At 36.9% G+C, this 16,928-nt stretch overlaps 1 protein-coding gene across 3 annotated transcripts in view; it reads left to right on the top strand.

Annotated features, from left to right (window-relative positions):
- Cep41 (centrosomal protein 41) overlaps positions 1-16,587 on the top strand; it is a 48,739-nt gene extending 32,152 nt beyond the window's left edge. For all 3 annotated transcript variants that reach the window (XM_027950142.2, XM_071611887.1, XM_071611886.1), the window contains 8 exons: positions 2,152-2,213; positions 3,401-3,470; positions 8,964-9,108; positions 11,084-11,235; positions 11,629-11,696; positions 12,756-12,870; positions 13,323-13,538; positions 14,193-16,587. In XM_027950142.2, coding sequence (XP_027805943.1) covers positions 2,152-2,213; positions 3,401-3,470; positions 8,964-9,108; positions 11,084-11,235; positions 11,629-11,696; positions 12,756-12,870; positions 13,323-13,538; positions 14,193-14,341 — 977 coding nt within the window. In that variant the 3' untranslated portion in view covers positions 14,342-16,587. The remainder of the gene's footprint in view (positions 1-2,151; positions 2,214-3,400; positions 3,471-8,963; positions 9,109-11,083; positions 11,236-11,628; positions 11,697-12,755; positions 12,871-13,322; positions 13,539-14,192) is intronic.
- Positions 16,588-16,928: the final 341 nt, after the last annotated feature.

The raw sequence follows: 16,928 nt of genomic DNA on the forward strand, positions 1-16,928 counted from the left end.
TAAATGACACTAGTTGGATCCAATGTGAAACATCCTAGATAGTCAGGTCTCTGTCCTTCCAGTAACTCGAGAGAGGCAGACTCAGATCCTAGGCTCACTGGAGAAGCAAACCTTGATAGCACATCTGAGCTGGAATTTTCTAGTCCCCTACCAGCATCTGAGAGAAGCCTCAGTAGCAGAAGCTCCATTCTTAAAGCTGTTTGCTTTTGCAAGGAAGGCTGACAGAGCCTTCCAAGCCTTCCTTTTGATAGAGTTTAAAACTTACTATAAGACGTCTAATTTGATCTTTTATCTCAAAGTAATAATGTCAGAAAGTTCTACTGATGGCTCTTCTTCTAAACCAGAACCAGGTACGTGGCATTCAGGCTCCAGGGTGCAGTGCAGGGGGCTTTGTACAGAGGACGATAGGAATGCCAGTCCTTAGAATGCAGCAAAGCCTGGTGTTTGTCTAATGTAATCTCTGTTTAGTTAAATGGGATTTTAATGTTTAATGCTTTATGCTTAAAAGTCTTTGAAACTATGTAACCATACTAAAAGAATTTCAGTGGATAAATGTACAAATGACTTGAAAGTTATCGACTTTTTCCATGACTGATTTATTGCTGTTTTGATTTACGGAGGTGACTTTTGGTGTGAAGTTGGTGGCAATGGAGGGGAATGCTGTAGTTACTCACTTCACTTTTTGAAGCTTCTGCTCAGCCTGTTCAGATGTTCATCCTGGCAGATTTTGGAAGCTCTGTTGAGCCTTATTACCTTACTATATGCTGAAGAAGCTGCTCTAAGAATTTTCTATAAGTGGTAGTTTATTTGCCAAATTTTTCTCCTCAAGACATTTTAGAACAGAAGTTTTAATTCCCTGCAAGAAAGAGTCTTGAAATATTTACAGAAGACTAGTTTTTAAGGTAGTGTCATCTCCTGACTCTGAATATCAAGGTATTTGTTCAACCAAGCTTACATTATCCTCCAAAGTAACCATCCGGTCTATGCTGGGTTTTTTGAGAATTCGTGGAACTGATTAGCAACACCAAGTAAATAATCTTAAATACCTTTAATCCTTTCCCTTGTTGCTAGGAGTCTTGGTTTATGAGACATTTATGCTGTGAAGGCCATAGCAATTATCCAGCTAACCTTCAGTAATTCTGAAATAATGAGGCAGTATTTAAGGAGTCTTGGACACAAACACAAAAATCTAGAAGAGGAGGGAAGGATAAGGGTGGGCAGAGTTCAACACTGAAAATGCTTCAGAATTGACAGTCATCTTCAGAAGTTTAAGGAAACTAACTTCTAACAGATATCTACAGGTTAGATACTTGATAAAGTGACATTGGCTCAGTTTTTAGTAACTGTTTAATGTGATATGAAAACTATTAACACAAATATAAAGTACCCCCCATTTGAGTTATAATAAAAACTATAAAGATAGCACTGAATAAATGTCAGTGTTTTAGGTTGGCTTTTACTTTTTTGTTTAATTGTGATAAAAACACAAAATATAAAATTTGCCATCTGAACCATTTTAAGTGTACAGTTTAATAGTGTTAAGTATATTCTCATTGTTATGGAACAGATCTTCAGAACTTTTTTGTCTTACAAAACTCATTTTTTAAGAGAAACTGATATTATCAGAACCAGTCACAACTTCATGCCCAGCATGCATTCGTGCATGCACACACGTTGTCCCAATGTCTCTAGCATAGTTTCAACCACAGGAAAAGGATTGCTCTCTTTTGAAGCCAAAGTCAGAATAGTAGGGTGTAAACATTGTACTAGCCATTTGGCCTGGGGTAACTCAGCTTCTCTGGATCTCTGTCCTCCTTTGTAAAATGTAGACATTTATTCCCTGTTTGTCCTGAAAAGGATTTGAGGCAGCTTACAAAAGTGCATGCCATACAACATGACCACAGTAGAGACAGCTTAGTAAAAGGAAAATGGCAGACTGTGCTCTTGATGACCAAAACCAAGGGGGAAATGAAGAGATGGTAGCACTAAATGCCTGCCTGGTTCTGAGCATATCATGAAGATCAAATGAAATAATACATGTAAAAGCATAAATGACTAGAAAGATATAACATATGACTTGATGACTAGAAAGTCTTAATCTCTAAGAAAGCAAAATAGACCCAAATAAACATGTCTTATTCTGCTTTTCAGATTATAGATACAAAAAAGATGAGCTTTTCAAGAGACTAAAAGTTACCACTTTTGCCCAGCTGGTAAGTTTAATGATCTTTCTATTGGAGTTAAAACCAACTTGTGCTGCTTTATGTGAACATTTCTAAATTCAGCTCTAGGGATTGTGCAGAAGAATTGTTTCTGATTCTTCAAATTTCACCTGTGGGAGGATTAATTGGTATGCGGTCTGAATGTTTACATAAAGATGGTGTGAAATTTTTCTCTTTTATTCAGTAAGAATTCTGTAAAGTAAGTAAATGTGCATTCTTTTTTTTTTTAATTTTTTTTAAAGAGAGAGGTTTTTTTAAATATTTATTTTTTGGCGGACACAACATCTTTATTTTGTATGTGGTGCTGAGGATCGAACCCGGGCTGCACGCATGCCAGGCGAGCGCGCTACCGCTTGAGCCACATCCCCAGCCCCAGTAAATGTGCATTCTGCTTTAAATTCTTAAAATCTATGGCTTAGGTTTTATTTTACCTTCTACGTTTAACTCGATATTTAGAATCTAGAATTCTAGATTCAGAATTTTTTTGAATATTGTCCCCTGTGGAACCCAAGTGATTTTCCTTCTTCTATGACTGAGGTCTTTTCAGTTCCATTGTAATTTATTTTGTTATTTTGGGCAAGTCATTTTCTTCTTTCATTTTTAAATGTATGGATAAGCTACCTCTCTAGCCCCCAAACAAGAGTTACATTGGCATAACTCAAGTTGGATTTTGGGCCTTATAAGCTAAGTTATGAGAAAAGCTTGAAAAATGAATACTGTATTTAGGTATAAAGTACTGTAACTTATTATATAATAAGTATATTCATAATTACATTTATTTCCTCATTACATGAGCATTGTCAATACTGTATACGTTTTTGTAGGTTAGTATTGCATTTTTAAGAAATACTGTGTCATGTTGAGACCACAATATGTTGAGAACAGATGTAGTTTTAAGCTCTTATTCATGTTTCTTGTCCTAAGTTATCCTTTTGGTCTTTTAAGTTTGTCATGTAATATTTTACATGAATCTCTTCTTCTGGAATGATCATCTGCAATATAATTACCACCCTGAAAGTAGAAAAGCCTGAGACTTAGTCTATAGTTCAAGACACTGACAGCTGCTTAAAACAAGAGATCTTTGATCTTTGATGTTTCCTGGTCTTTTGTAAAAGACAGAATTGTCTCTGCTTAAACAAATATACACACATTTACACATTTTGTTCTTTTTCTCTCAGGTCATCCAAGTTGCTTCTCTATCTGATCAAACACTGGAAGTGACAACTGAGGAGATCCAAAGGCTAGAAGGTAATGAGAATCCAGGACGTGGGGAAAATAGAAGATTGACCACTTTATTGTACTCATTCTACATTTGCTGGTGTGTTTATAAGGACTCAGGACTTTGATATAACTATTTTAATCCTATTGTTACTCCTAGAAATGCTGCCTGGTGCTTAAATTGTTAATTCTTATTTCTTTAAAAAAAGCCATCTGGTTTTCTGGGTCTAACACATGTAGAGCATGTCTAACACATCTAACATTGTAGATTTGTTTCATATACTATTTACTTTTTTTCAAAATATTTTTAGTGCTTTCTCTATATATACAGGTCACAGAATTCAGGGCTATGTAGTCGAACCAAACAATTCTGCTTATGTGGAATTTGTAGTCACCATGTGCACACATGCATACCAGTACATGTGATAGGTGAAGAGAATAAACAGTACAATAGAATTACTAATGCAGCAGGATCTAATAATGGAAAAATGAAAGGCAACCATCATTTGTTGAGTATATGTTGCTAGGTACTTCATTTTACTTTTCTTAATCTTCTCAAGAACTCTGGAAGGAGCATACACTTTATAGATAAGAAGACCAAGCCTTAGAAGTTAAATCTCTTGCTCAGGGTGATACAGCTAGCAAGGAATGGACCTGGGACACTAATCCAAGTGTCTCCTATGTAACCAGTGTCTTCTCATACCTCATGAAAGGATTCTGGAAAATTTCTTGAGAAAGATGCAGGTTACTAGGGGAGATACAAGGAAGGAAAAGTTCTTTCCACTTGGAAGACTGAAGCAGGATTCTTCAAGGCATTCCATAGGGGCCTTGTGGGAGTGCAAGGTTAAGATAAGAATTTTACAAGTTGAGGAATAGCCTGAGAAAGGCATAGAGAGGAAAGGACACCAGGCATGTTTAGGGAATCAATTCATCCAGTCTGACTGTGGACTAAAGGAGGAGTAGGCACTGGATAGGAGATAAGGCTAGAAAGATAAGCAGGCTCCAGATTTCCTTTCTTAAATACAGAGTGGAAAATAAAACCTCTGTAGTTGTACGCTCATGAAAAGAATACATAGACTTCAGGTCTTGATTTTATCCTGAAGTACCCCGCAATCAATGTGTGGCTGTTTACTGAAGGAGAATGTGTTTGTTAAGGTTGATGTAGGTCAGGAATTTGACTTCTGAATTCAAGACAAGTTTCTCAGGAAGTCTGAACACTGGTTTTGTGCAACTCAACTGTCATTTCCCTGGGCTGGTTTTTGTTAGAGAGAATAAAGAGAATCTGAAAACGACAGGAATTTATCTTTGACAGATGCCTCTCACACGGCAGAGAAATAAGGGCTCTTTGTAACAGAGATAATTGAGTCTCCTCATACAAGTACTCCCAATTTTAACTGGGTTATATAAGAACCTAGATTTGGTCCTTTAATTCATTGTTGAGATTGCAGCACCAGAACATATGGGCACATGCAATTTTCTCTTCTGAGATAAATTTGCGCAGCAAAATAGGCTCTTGTAAAGTAGGACACCATAATGTGTGAGTAATATTAGTGTTTTTCTAGTGCTCTACACAGATAATAACTCACTCAGGAGTGCCTGTAGAACAGATCCTATCTGAATGTGTACTGGTCATCTTTGAAGAATTCTGAAATCTCCTTTTACAATGTTTATTACTTTTTTTCTAACTTAAAAGTATTTTCCTAGTAAATTATAAAACTAAAAACTATATATAAAGAAGAAAAAATAAACAATAATCATTGTTAACATTTTGGTCCATTTCCTCCTGCATCTTATACCTCACCCCAATCAAATCCATATTCTTTGTGTATAGTTTTGTATTATACTGCTTTTAATTAACATTTTTCATGCATACTTTCCTATGTTGTTAAATAGACTTCAAAAGAATGATTGGAAAGGTTGTAGTCGTAGGTTTATCCTAGGGATATACCATAATTTAATTATCCTCCTATTGTTGGGCATTGCATTCTTTTCTGATTTTTCACTTTAATAAAATGCTGCTGCAGTATATATATATATATATATATATATATATATATATATATATATATGCATGCTATGACTCTCCTTATTCTCTGAAGATAAATTGCTGCAGATGGTCAAAGGGTAGAACCATTATGACTCCATGCTGACTGCCACTTTCCAGCATGGCTGTACCTAGATGCACCCCATTGGGAGTGATGGGAAGACTTGATTCTCCCATCCTATCCAGTGCTGAATAATTATCATTTTTAAATATATTTGCCAATTCAATGGATGAAAAATGGTATCTAGTAGTTTTATTTTTTACTTCTTTGATAATGACTTTGAGGGGTGTATGTGTATATGCGTGCACACATTTATTTATTGGTTAGTTATACATACTTCTTTTTTTAAGCTCTGAGCCATTTTCTTTTCTTTTTTAATAGGAATAAAAAAAAATTCTTTTTTTTCTTATTGATTTGTAAGAGCTCTGAATAATTGATATCTTTATATAATGGAAATAAATACAACCTTGAAAATAAATGAGAAAAATCTTTACTTGATTATTTGGAACAATTTCCAAGGTATATTATTAAGTGAAAATAAAACAACACCAAAATAAAAACCCAAAGTATAGAACAGTATGAATGAAATTATCCTGGCTATGTATAAGGGAGAAGAAGTAAAATACATACACAGGTTTGTAGTTGTTTTATTTCTGGAAGGAGGGTCTGGGAGGGCTTTCTATCCATAGCAACAGTTTCATCTGGCTTGCAGTTTCACCCTGTGCACATGATCTTTATTCAATTAAAGAGCTAATTTTTAAAAGCTATAAATTAAGCATATACATCTTTGTTACAAATACTTTTCCTAATTTGTTATTCATCTTTTAATTTTCTTTGTGTTGGTTTTTGAAATATATGAAATTTGCATTTTTATATAATCAAACCTATTAGCCTTTATTTTTGTGTTTTCTTTTATTGCTTTAGACTAATAATCTCCAAAATAAGATAAAGTGTTTGCCTGTATCTTCTTCTATTGGGTGTTTGTTTGTGTGTGTGTGTTTTCTATATTTAAACTATCTGTTATATATTTTGGTATATGATGTAAGGTGATTATCTAAATTAGACTCTTTTCAGATAGTTGAGAAATACTTCCAGCACCCATTTAGTAGTTTTCACTTTACCCACTGATTTGAGCTGTGCATCTTTAACTTTTTATGTATGTTCTAGGATTTGTTTCCAAGTTCTGTGTTATATTCCATTGTTATAGTTCTGTACTATTTTGATCATTTATGTTACTATTTATTTGATAAGGCAGTTTGTTGAAATTATCCTTAATTTTATTTATATGTGTGTGTGTGTGTGTGTGTGTTCATCTTTAAATTTTTTTTTTTTTTTTTTAGGGCTGGGATATGGCTTAGTGGTAGAGCACTTGTCTAGATTGAATTCAATCCCCAGCACCACTTACAAAATCTATTGTGATTAGTATTACAAGATGAAAATTAAGTTTGAAAAGGATTAACACCATTTCACCTTTAGACAACCACTCAGAAATATGCAAGGTGTGGCACTTTCTTTATTGAGGTTTCCTTTAAGACCCCTAAGTAAAATTTGTCTTAAGTCCTATAAGTTTTATAAATCCTTTACAGTTGTTTTGGTTTATTTCTGAGAGTATTTCACAGCTGCAGGTACTGTGTGATTTTTTTCATGTTCAAATAAATACCTAGGAAAAATATTTATTAGCATTTAAAAAATCTTAACCACATGTTTAGTGTCTGTATTCTCTTGAAGTTTCTAGGTATATGATCATATAATAGGCATATTAAATTTTCATATCCTTTTTTAAGTGAGGCCTCTTATTTCTGTTTCCTTTCTTCTTGTATTGGTTAAACTGCAAATTCCCAAACATTTCTATCTCAGTGTCCTTCTTCATTCTTAAAAATTATCGAGGACCTCAAAGAACCTTGGTTTATATAGATTATTTCTATTAATATTTAGTGTGCTAACTTTTTAAACTGACAACTTAAACAATATTTATTATTTCAGTTAAAAATAACAATATTAAACCCATTACAAACACAAAAACTTAGTGTGTATGTTACTGTGGTTTGAACCTAGGGCCTCATGTGTGCCAAGCACGTGTTCTTCCACTGAGCCACATCCCGAGCCCATAAAAATGCATTTTAATGAAAAATAACTATATTTCTAAAACAAAATTTTACAGAGAGGGTGGCATTGTTTTACATATTTTGTAAATCTCTTTCATGTCTGGTTTAATAGAAGGCAGCTGATTCTGACATCTGCTTCTACACTCAGTCTGTTGAAATGTACTATTTGGGTTGAAGTATACGAAGAAATCTTGCCTCACATGGACCTGTAGTTGGAAGAGGAAGAGTATTTTAATAGCCTTTTCAGATAACTCTAGATATTTTTCATTGATACTACACTAAAACTTGACAACTTGTCATTTCTTAACGGCTAGCTGTAAAGTAGAATCTAAATCAATGAACCATTCACACTTGGTTACATTGAAATCCATTGGTCTGTTTTGCACGTTCAATGAATCTTTTACCCATGCATGATTTTATATCTTGCAGTGGTCATTTGGAAAATATCATTTCACTGAGTTATGGTGATCTTATATTGACATATTTCTTTACACACTATCAAAAAAATCACATTTTTAATCTCACCATTTATTTTCCCAGAAACATCTATAAGTATGGGGAAGCAGTTCCTCATACTTCAGTGCCCGATGGCAAATACAGTTTCTAAAATCCTGGGTTTTGCTCAAAATTTAATCATTGACAACAAATACCATCCGTTGTTTTCCTTGAATTGACAGGCTCACTTAATACATTTTTGAGGCAATGTCTACAAAATACACAAGTGTAAATAACAAGAGCTTTCCTGTCAGTTTTCCTTCTAAGCAAAAAAGGTGTCCACGGCAAAAACAGCTGGCTCAGCTGCCGCTCAGCAGTCACTCTGATACTTTTTCTTGAGATAACCACGGCAGTGACATATGTAGCATACTTGACTTATGTGGACTCCCCATTTCATCACACAGAACATTAAAAAGATGTGTACTCACTTTAAAGTGAGATTTAATAAAATTATTAATTATTATTGTTTATCAGGGACATTTTTTATGTGACTGCTGTACTTATTTTCTGTAAGTGCACACATGAGAGTGAAAATGGGATTGCTAGTAAAGTTTGGTACCATTGCCTTTATTCTCGCTAGAGCTAGTGTTTTATCCACTAATTCTTTTGCACCATTAGTACAAATATCAACCCAGTAAAAAAGATAAAATAGCATCTTATAAAAATAGTTTTCACCTTGCAGACCTGCCCCGCCACTGAAAGGGTTTTGGGGACTCCTGGGGTCTTCTGCATTTTGAGAACCTGTGCATTACAACTTCTAGAAAAATTTAATAATGGTGATAAGATTTTCTTTTCTTGACTTCATTTCTGTGGAGCTACTTAATATAAGTAAGTACAAATTCTGAGGTTAAATTTAATTGTCTCATTTGCAATTTTAGACAATGATTCTGCAACTTCAGACCCCGATGCTGAAATTGCTGCCAGGACCAATGGAAAAGGGAACCCGGGTGAGCAGTCACCCAGCCCAGTCGAGTTCATCAACAGTGCGGGAGCAGGGGACTCTAGTCGCTCCACTCTTCAGAGGTACTCTCATCCAAGTCACATTTTACCTTCAGATTAATCTAAACACCAATTTCGGTGATTTAATTACCTTAGAAACAGAGCTGGCAGTAGTGAGGTCCTATATTTTAATTCTGGCCCTTCTACTTTTTCTTTATTTAAATGCCATCTCCTGAATCTTTTTCACCACAGTCTTACTGAATTAATATAAGAATATATTAGCCAGGCACAATGGCATGCACCTATAATCCCAGCTACTCAGGAGGCTGAGGCAGGAGAATCACAAATTGGAGGCAAATTTTTGATCCTGTCTCAAAATAAAAGATAAAAAAGAATGGGAAATATAGTTCACTGGTAGAACACTCCTGGGTTCTCAGTCCCCAGTAATGACTATATTAATACAAGAGTACTCATTTTCCCTCCTAAGTTCCATTCTCAGCCCTTTTGTAGTAAGTTTATTATTAATACTTAGCTTTATAAGTACTGTTTTTTCATTCAGAGTAGGATTTTTACCCCCTTTTCTGCCTACTGCTGCTTATAATTGCTTTGTCTAAAATCAGAAAAATAAAGCCCAGAGTACAGCAAAGGAGAGTGAAAGCAGCAATTTGTGTTGATTCTTAAATTGCACGTGACTGGTTTTTCTTATTCCTTGGGCTCTATTTCATGTAGCACTTTCTCACAAATATTAACCACTGATTATAGAACTGGAGATGATTTTTAGCATATATTCATCCCTCCTACTGGTAAAACGATTCTACTAGAGAAACTAGGTTCTACTAGAAAAAGATGGCCATCATTAGTATCTCTACTGTGAAAGACTCTCAAGAAAAGATAGCCTAAAGGACTTCTACTGAGGATGCAGTTCTATATGAAAGAGAGTTTCTTCATCTTTGGTTCAACAAAATATACACTATATAGGATACAGTCATAGTGTTTATTAGATTTAAATGCAGAATTTGATGTGCTGTGATGGAAGAGGAAATACACCACATACTAAACTGTGGCTTAGCATATGTGTCTTAATATTCCTAGGAAAGTAACCATCTTCTCAGTCCACTGCAGATATGCTCACCACTTGCCATTTTGTTCATAACACCTCATCATCTTAGTCCTTTGATTCATGTTTTCACCACATTTCCTCTCTAATATTAAGATGGCAACTAATTTTAGTAGTTAGATGACCTTAGAAATAGAACTGTCAGTAATGAATCTCTCAGTTTAATCCCAGCTCTTCCTGTCTCATTTATATGAATGCCACTAAATATAAAAACCTCTTCAGCTTCAACATTGTAATGTGTCAAATGGACATAAGTGCAGATAACTAACTGTTCAAAGTTTTAAGGTTCAGTATCTTGTGTAAGTACATTCACATGTCACTTAATGATGGAACATTATGACAAACATGTAGTTAGGTGATTTTGTCATGGTGGGAACATCATAGAGTGTACTTACACAGTGACCAAACTAAAATGGCAACAATATGGCTAGGCAATATAATCTTATGGGATTACCGTTGCATATGCCGTCCTTTATTGATCAGAATGTCATTATGTGGTGTTTGGCTATATAGGAAATATATAAAATATTATTGCCACTTTATATTTATATGTAATACGCACAGAAACACCTTTAGTTTTTTCCTGTCCTTATCAGTCTTTGTTCTGCTTTCTTATACTCCTCAAAATCCTTTGGAATTAACTGTTCCCCTCTTTCTTTCTCTGTATGCTGCCCTACACTTTATACCCCCTTGGCCATGTCATCACCAGGCATTGTCTGGTGGTAATTATGGATACATGGATCCCCTCTTGGGGTCCAGGATGATAGAATAGGAATCCAGAGGATCCTGCATTCAGAAGCTGAATACTGTACTCATTTACCTTCTCCTTTGAAGTGCCTTTTGAAAAGACATTGAGCACTCATCTCACTGTTCTAAATGCATTTGACCTTTAAGCCACCAAACCCTGACTGTTTTCTCCTGACCTATTTTTCCCCCTTACAGCGTCATCAGTGGTGTCGGGGAACTGGATCTAGACAAAGGGCTAGTGAAGAAAGCAGAGCCTAACACCAAAGACAAACCTTATTCTGACTGCCCCTTCCTGCTGCTAGATGTTCGTGATAGAGATTCTTACCAGCAGTGCCACATCATCGGAGGTAAGAGAGAAAGGGTTTTATAGTACCTCACTCCCAGGAACAGAGCCTGTTCTTGAGTCCAGGCAGGCTGAACCAAAACCAGCATTGACAGGGAGTCCGTGTGTGTACTAGATCCATTATGGAAACCTCTCAGGTTGGCTCCACCATGAGCTCTAAGAGAGGCTGCTGATGGTTCTCAAATGGCTCAGGGCTCAACAGTACTAAATGTGAACAGTGAAGTGAAGCTTCATTCTTTGTTCATAATGTCCTGTTTCTTTTTATTCCCCAGTGTATTTAGGTTTATGGCTCATGATTTTGAAAATGTATTTACCTCTTAAATTTTAAACCAGCTGGGAACTGGGGCCAAGTTGTACTGAGAGCTACAGACTTCTAAACATTTTCTTCTCTTCACAGCTTACAGTTACCCAATTGCAACTCTGTCTAGAACGATGAACCCCTATTCAAATGATATTCTTGAATATGTATCCTTTGTTGTATTTTAAGAAGTTGGATAGGATGAGGATTACAAGAATCAAACGTACCATGAAGGAATGTTCCCGGTGAGAAGGCTGTCAGGTTAGCATATTTGAGAATTTGGATTCCTAACTGTTGCTTAGAATCTTGATGATGAAGGCAGATGCTTTCAAACCATGTTGCGCTGGGTCAAAAAAACATTAGGTGAAAGGTTATGATCTGTTGAAAGGTAGTCCTAAAATATTTTCCCACCAGAAAGCTTACCCAAGTAGAACTTAAGAAATAAATATTTTTCTATTTTAATTTTTTCTCCTTTAAAATTTTTGATTTTAAAAAAATTTTCCATTCACAAAAATTGTATAAGTAGAAAATAATTAAAATACTGAAAAATATAAAAAAGAAAATGGAAATCTCCCATAATCACACAGTTGGAGCATTTGCTCCTGTTATATTATTGGTATATTTTATTCTGGACTGTCTTGTGTGTGTGTGTGTGTGTGTGTGTGTGTGTGTGTGTGTGTTACAGAGTTGAAACCATACTTGTATGTATAGTGTCTTGCTTTTTTTCCGCTTCTTATTACAGCATGTCTCCCCATCCTAACATAAGCTCTTTGTAAACTCCATTTTTGATACTGTATATTATCTCATCTTCAGATTTACTATAATTTATTAAATCATTCCTTTATTTTGGACTTTTGGGTGGTTCCACCTTTTTACTATTATAAGGAAGACTTTAGTGAATACATTGGATATAGAAGTTTTCCAGATTCTTTGTTTGTAAAATGGATACTAGAGTGTATAGTATTTACTTCCTGGGATGAAAAAAACCAAAGGGTGTAAATAAAGTATGTAACTAGTACTGTCTCAGACTATGGTAATACTAGTTCACAAAAGAAAAGAAAACTAGCTCATGTGGTTTCCATGACAGGAAATATCCAGTAACTGCTGGTGTGATGGGTAAGAACGGACTCCTCTGACATTTCCTGAACTCAGAAGGAAGAACCCTGGGGGTTTCTTAGAATCTAGGAGCATTAGCTCAGTGCCTGGATCCTTAACTTATCTTTTAGAAAAATGCTCACGGCAAGATCATCATTCTGTATGACGACGACGAAAGACTGGCCAGCCAGGCGGCCACCACCATGTGTGAGCGGGGGTTTGAAAACCTCTTCATGCTTTCTGGAGGTGAGCAAGGCCACCTTCTCCTTGGGACTTAAAAGATAGATCTGTGGACTCACAGTCCTTCAACCCACCCCATCACCTTTTCTTCTCAGTGTATGGAATTTAGTGTTCTCAAAGGAACTAGGAGTTATGTGAATTGTCCTTTAGCTCTATTGCACATGTTTTTAATTCCTAAAATAACAGTGTTGCTTCAGGGCTCTGGAAGAATGCTGAAGATTTGAGCAAAAGGATTTCTTTTGGAATTCTCAGAACATTCCCGTGTAACATTTTCTGGTGTAATTTGCTTAATGGTGAAACCGTTAGGAAAGATTTCATGTCCTTGTGTTGGCTTCAACTTGGTGACCAGAGATTAGGAGACATGCAGGCTTTTTTTCCCAGGGTTTGATGTGGCCTTACCATGTTAATCCTGTTTTTGTTTTGTTTGTTTATTTATTTTGATGCTCTTCTATGTCTAGGTCTAAAAGTCTTAGCTCAGAAATTCCCAGAAGGACTGATTACTGGTTCCCTGCCAGCATCTTGCCAGCAGGCCCCACCTCCTGGTTCTGCCCGGAAACGATCCAGCCCCAAAGTGCCACCCCCACCGGCTGAGAACAAATGGAGATTTACCCCAGAAGACTTAAAAAAGATAGGATATTATCTGGAAGAGGATCAGGGTCCCACAGACAATCCTAGTAAGATGTTTTGACCTTTGTTTTCTGTGAAACTTGAGATTTGTAGCTTGAAATATTCCCTCATCATATGAAAAACTTCACTTTCCTATTCAGATTCTTAAACTATCTGAAAATATGGCTGATCCAGGTATGAGGTAGGGGTGACCCCTGATAGTGGTAAGAATTAGACATAGAGAAGAGTTTATCAGTCAAAGGGTGCATCTCAGGCAGGGTTGAGCGCAGCATAAGGCAATCAGATTTCTTCTCAGGAAGTTTTCTTTTCCTTCCATTGCTTCTGGGCACATTTAAGCCACCACCCAGCACTTTCTGGTTTGTCCTCTTGTCTTACCTTTGCCCCTCTTTCCTTCTTCTAATCACCCCTCATCCTGCACCCCTTTCCACCAAAGGAAAAATGAGAGACTAGGTTTGTTGGGGATAACAGTGAGGAAGCAAAAAAGCTATCTGAGCTTCACTCCATCCCTTCCCCCTTCCCCAACTGCAAGTGGATCTCAAGGATGAGGAATAGGTCATCATTGGCCCAAAGTACATGCTGCACCAGGCTTCATTAGCTTAAAAGTGGTGGTAGACTAGGACTTCATTAGCTTAAAAGTATACTTGGCGGATTATTCCTGGAATCATTCTTGTTGCTCAGCTCCTCTTTCTTGCTCCCTCCAGGCCGGCTGAACCAAACTAACTCCTCTGGAAGAGACTCCAAGGTGCCTAGTGCCCGCAGTAGTCAGAACCTGCCCACTGGGATCCCTGCTGGCCACTCGAACCCCCGAGCACTTGGCAGTGGCCACCTGCAAGGCAAACCCTGGAAGTAAAGACTTTATCTCACTTAGTCAAATAAATGTTTCCCCTCCTTTCAGAATCCCTGTGCAGTTCCCAAGTTGGTCATTTTCAGAACCGCTGTAGAGAAAAGCCCATGCCATGTCGGGTAGGCCATCTTCCCTCTCCCTGTCTCTCCCTCCTCTCCTTGCAGCCAGCTGGGGAAGGATTTTGACAGATAACCACAAAAACCAGAGGCATGACAGGCTCTAGTGTCCTCCCTATTGTTTACAGAATATTTAAGTCTTTTGAAACTGAATAGGAAAAAAAGGACCTCTCTCTCTTTTAAATAAGGTCCAGCTTGTTTGGTCTATATCCAGTGTTGTTTTGTAAATACTTCAGTCACATCTGCTGGTATGTTATTCCCAACCAGTTTTTTTGTTGTTCATTATTGATTTCATGAAGGCTTCTCCAGGTGGGCTTGGCGTGGGCAACAGTCCCCAGGATGTGTATGAGCCTTGGTTCTAGCCACCCACAGGCCCACACCAGGTGTGAGTGGCTTTCTAAAGAGCTCTGCCCAACATGCTGTGGCTCTGTTGGGAGTTCAGAATCTGGTACCTGTGAGCATGGCTTAATTTAAGATTTTGTAGAGAAGCACTACTTTTCTTTAGCACTCCCCCTCGCCCCCTCGTTAAATGGTTTCCTGGGGCCAGAAAGGTGTGTACTCTCCTATCTTCACATTGGGAAGAGGGATCACCTTGGCCATTGTACAGGCCTATGTTGGGAACCCCTAGAAGCCACCAGAATGGTCCCTCACTTGTAGTCTGTATATCAGTTGTAAATTTCCATTGCCTGATGGAGTTCATCTGTGTTAGATGAGTAGAAATTATGACCACTTGAAAACACGAGTTTCACTCAGGCAACAGGAACACACAAGGTGAGGAGGACTCTGAAGTCCTTTGTCAGGCTGACAACCCTTAAGCCCTTGCTTTAAAAGACAGTATTAGTCTAATTGAGTAATTAGTGCAATTTCCTGCTTACTTTTCATTCTCACGACTGAGCTGTGATTAGGAGGTTGTGATTATAGATTCTGGTTTTGGCCGGAATTTTGAATCAGCATTAATTGAATTGCTAGATGACTGACATTCATTCTATTTAATTGGGTGAACAAAAGACCTCAGGTAAGGATGAGGAGCTCTGAAATCATACAGAAAAGGAAAAGAGCCTTGTTAATTTTTATGGTCTGTGATCGTAGCTGTGATAAGGGACTAAGGAATAAATTGTGTTCTTTGTCATGGCAACCAGCTTCTGAAAGCCAACTGAAAATTGCCTATCCTTAGGTGGTTACTGCTGCTGGGTAAGATTTGCCTTAAAAGTACTATTTCTCACCACCAAAAAAAAAAAAAAAAAAAAACCTCCGCAGTATTTCTAACGTGGGGGCTATGTTTGTAAGAGAAATAAACGTAATAAATATTTCATGCAGACATATGGAAAAATAAGTCAGATGCAGCCCAGTTCTGTTTTAGAGTGTGTTTATTCTTCTCTACTTGATTTCCAAAGTGCAACATTTTCCGATGCTTTAGAAATCAAACAAACCAGGGACATTGTTCAGATGTCAAGCCGTGCCCAATTTTCCACAAGATTCAAGAATCTTGTATAAAATTCAGCCAATGTACACATAGCTTTAATGAGAAGCCCGTCATGTTTCCCCATAAATTTATTGCCTGAGAACTTAGTTCAGCCTTTTGCTAATGCCAGAATGCTCTGGCTTTTTATTTTCTTTAAGGCATAGATAGAAAAATGCAGATTTTTCCACACTCAACTTTCCCCTAGCGTGGACAAGATTTTCAGCCATCTTTAACACATATACATTTTTAAGGAAAAATATTTTTCTCTGTAACAAAGTTCTGGTTATGCCATTTTAAAGTTGGCTAGTCAGGAGACTAGACTACCCCACCCGATTCTATTTTGAAAGTAAAGGATAGTTTCCCCTGTTGCTGTTCTGCAGTTGCAGCTTCATATGTTAGAAACACTACGTATATATTGGAAGTCAGAATTGCTGTGTGTTCAGCAGAGAGACGGAGCAGGTTGAATATATTTGTGTGTGTTTATCTATAGTGTTTTGCCCTATTGGTAAGGACTTAAAATTTTCAGAAGACCTGTCAAGATTCTGCACTTTGAGTGTTAAATGTTATTATCAGACATTTTTTTATAAGCTCAAGCAATTGCTTTTAACATTGTACCTTACTCCTTTCTTCATTAGATTGTTTGACATGTATTATTTAAATGATCAGTGATACTTTGTGCAATTATGAATGTTGAAGATTAAAGAACATAGTTACATAGTTACTAATTTGTCGTTTGCTATTAATGTGCTGAAATCTGCCAACTTCTCTCTTCCTCCCTGTCAGGATGATTTGGGGGAGCCCCAGGAGACTGGAGTGATTGGAAAGAGTACCTTTTTTTTTTTTCCTGCATCTCTTAGAAAGGCATATATTCTTTGTATAAATGAATCAGGAAATCATTCCAATTAGAGTCAGAGACATGCTCTCTGGTCAGAAGGCCTGGGTTTCCTGTCATGCTCAGGCAGGGACTGATGGCCAGATCATGTCACAGCTTCCTTGTCAGTGTTCTGGGCATTCA

Source organism: Marmota flaviventris, chromosome 1, assembly GCF_047511675.1.
Source record: "Marmota flaviventris isolate mMarFla1 chromosome 1, mMarFla1.hap1, whole genome shotgun sequence".
NCBI classification, from domain to species: domain Eukaryota; kingdom Metazoa; phylum Chordata; class Mammalia; order Rodentia; family Sciuridae; genus Marmota; species Marmota flaviventris.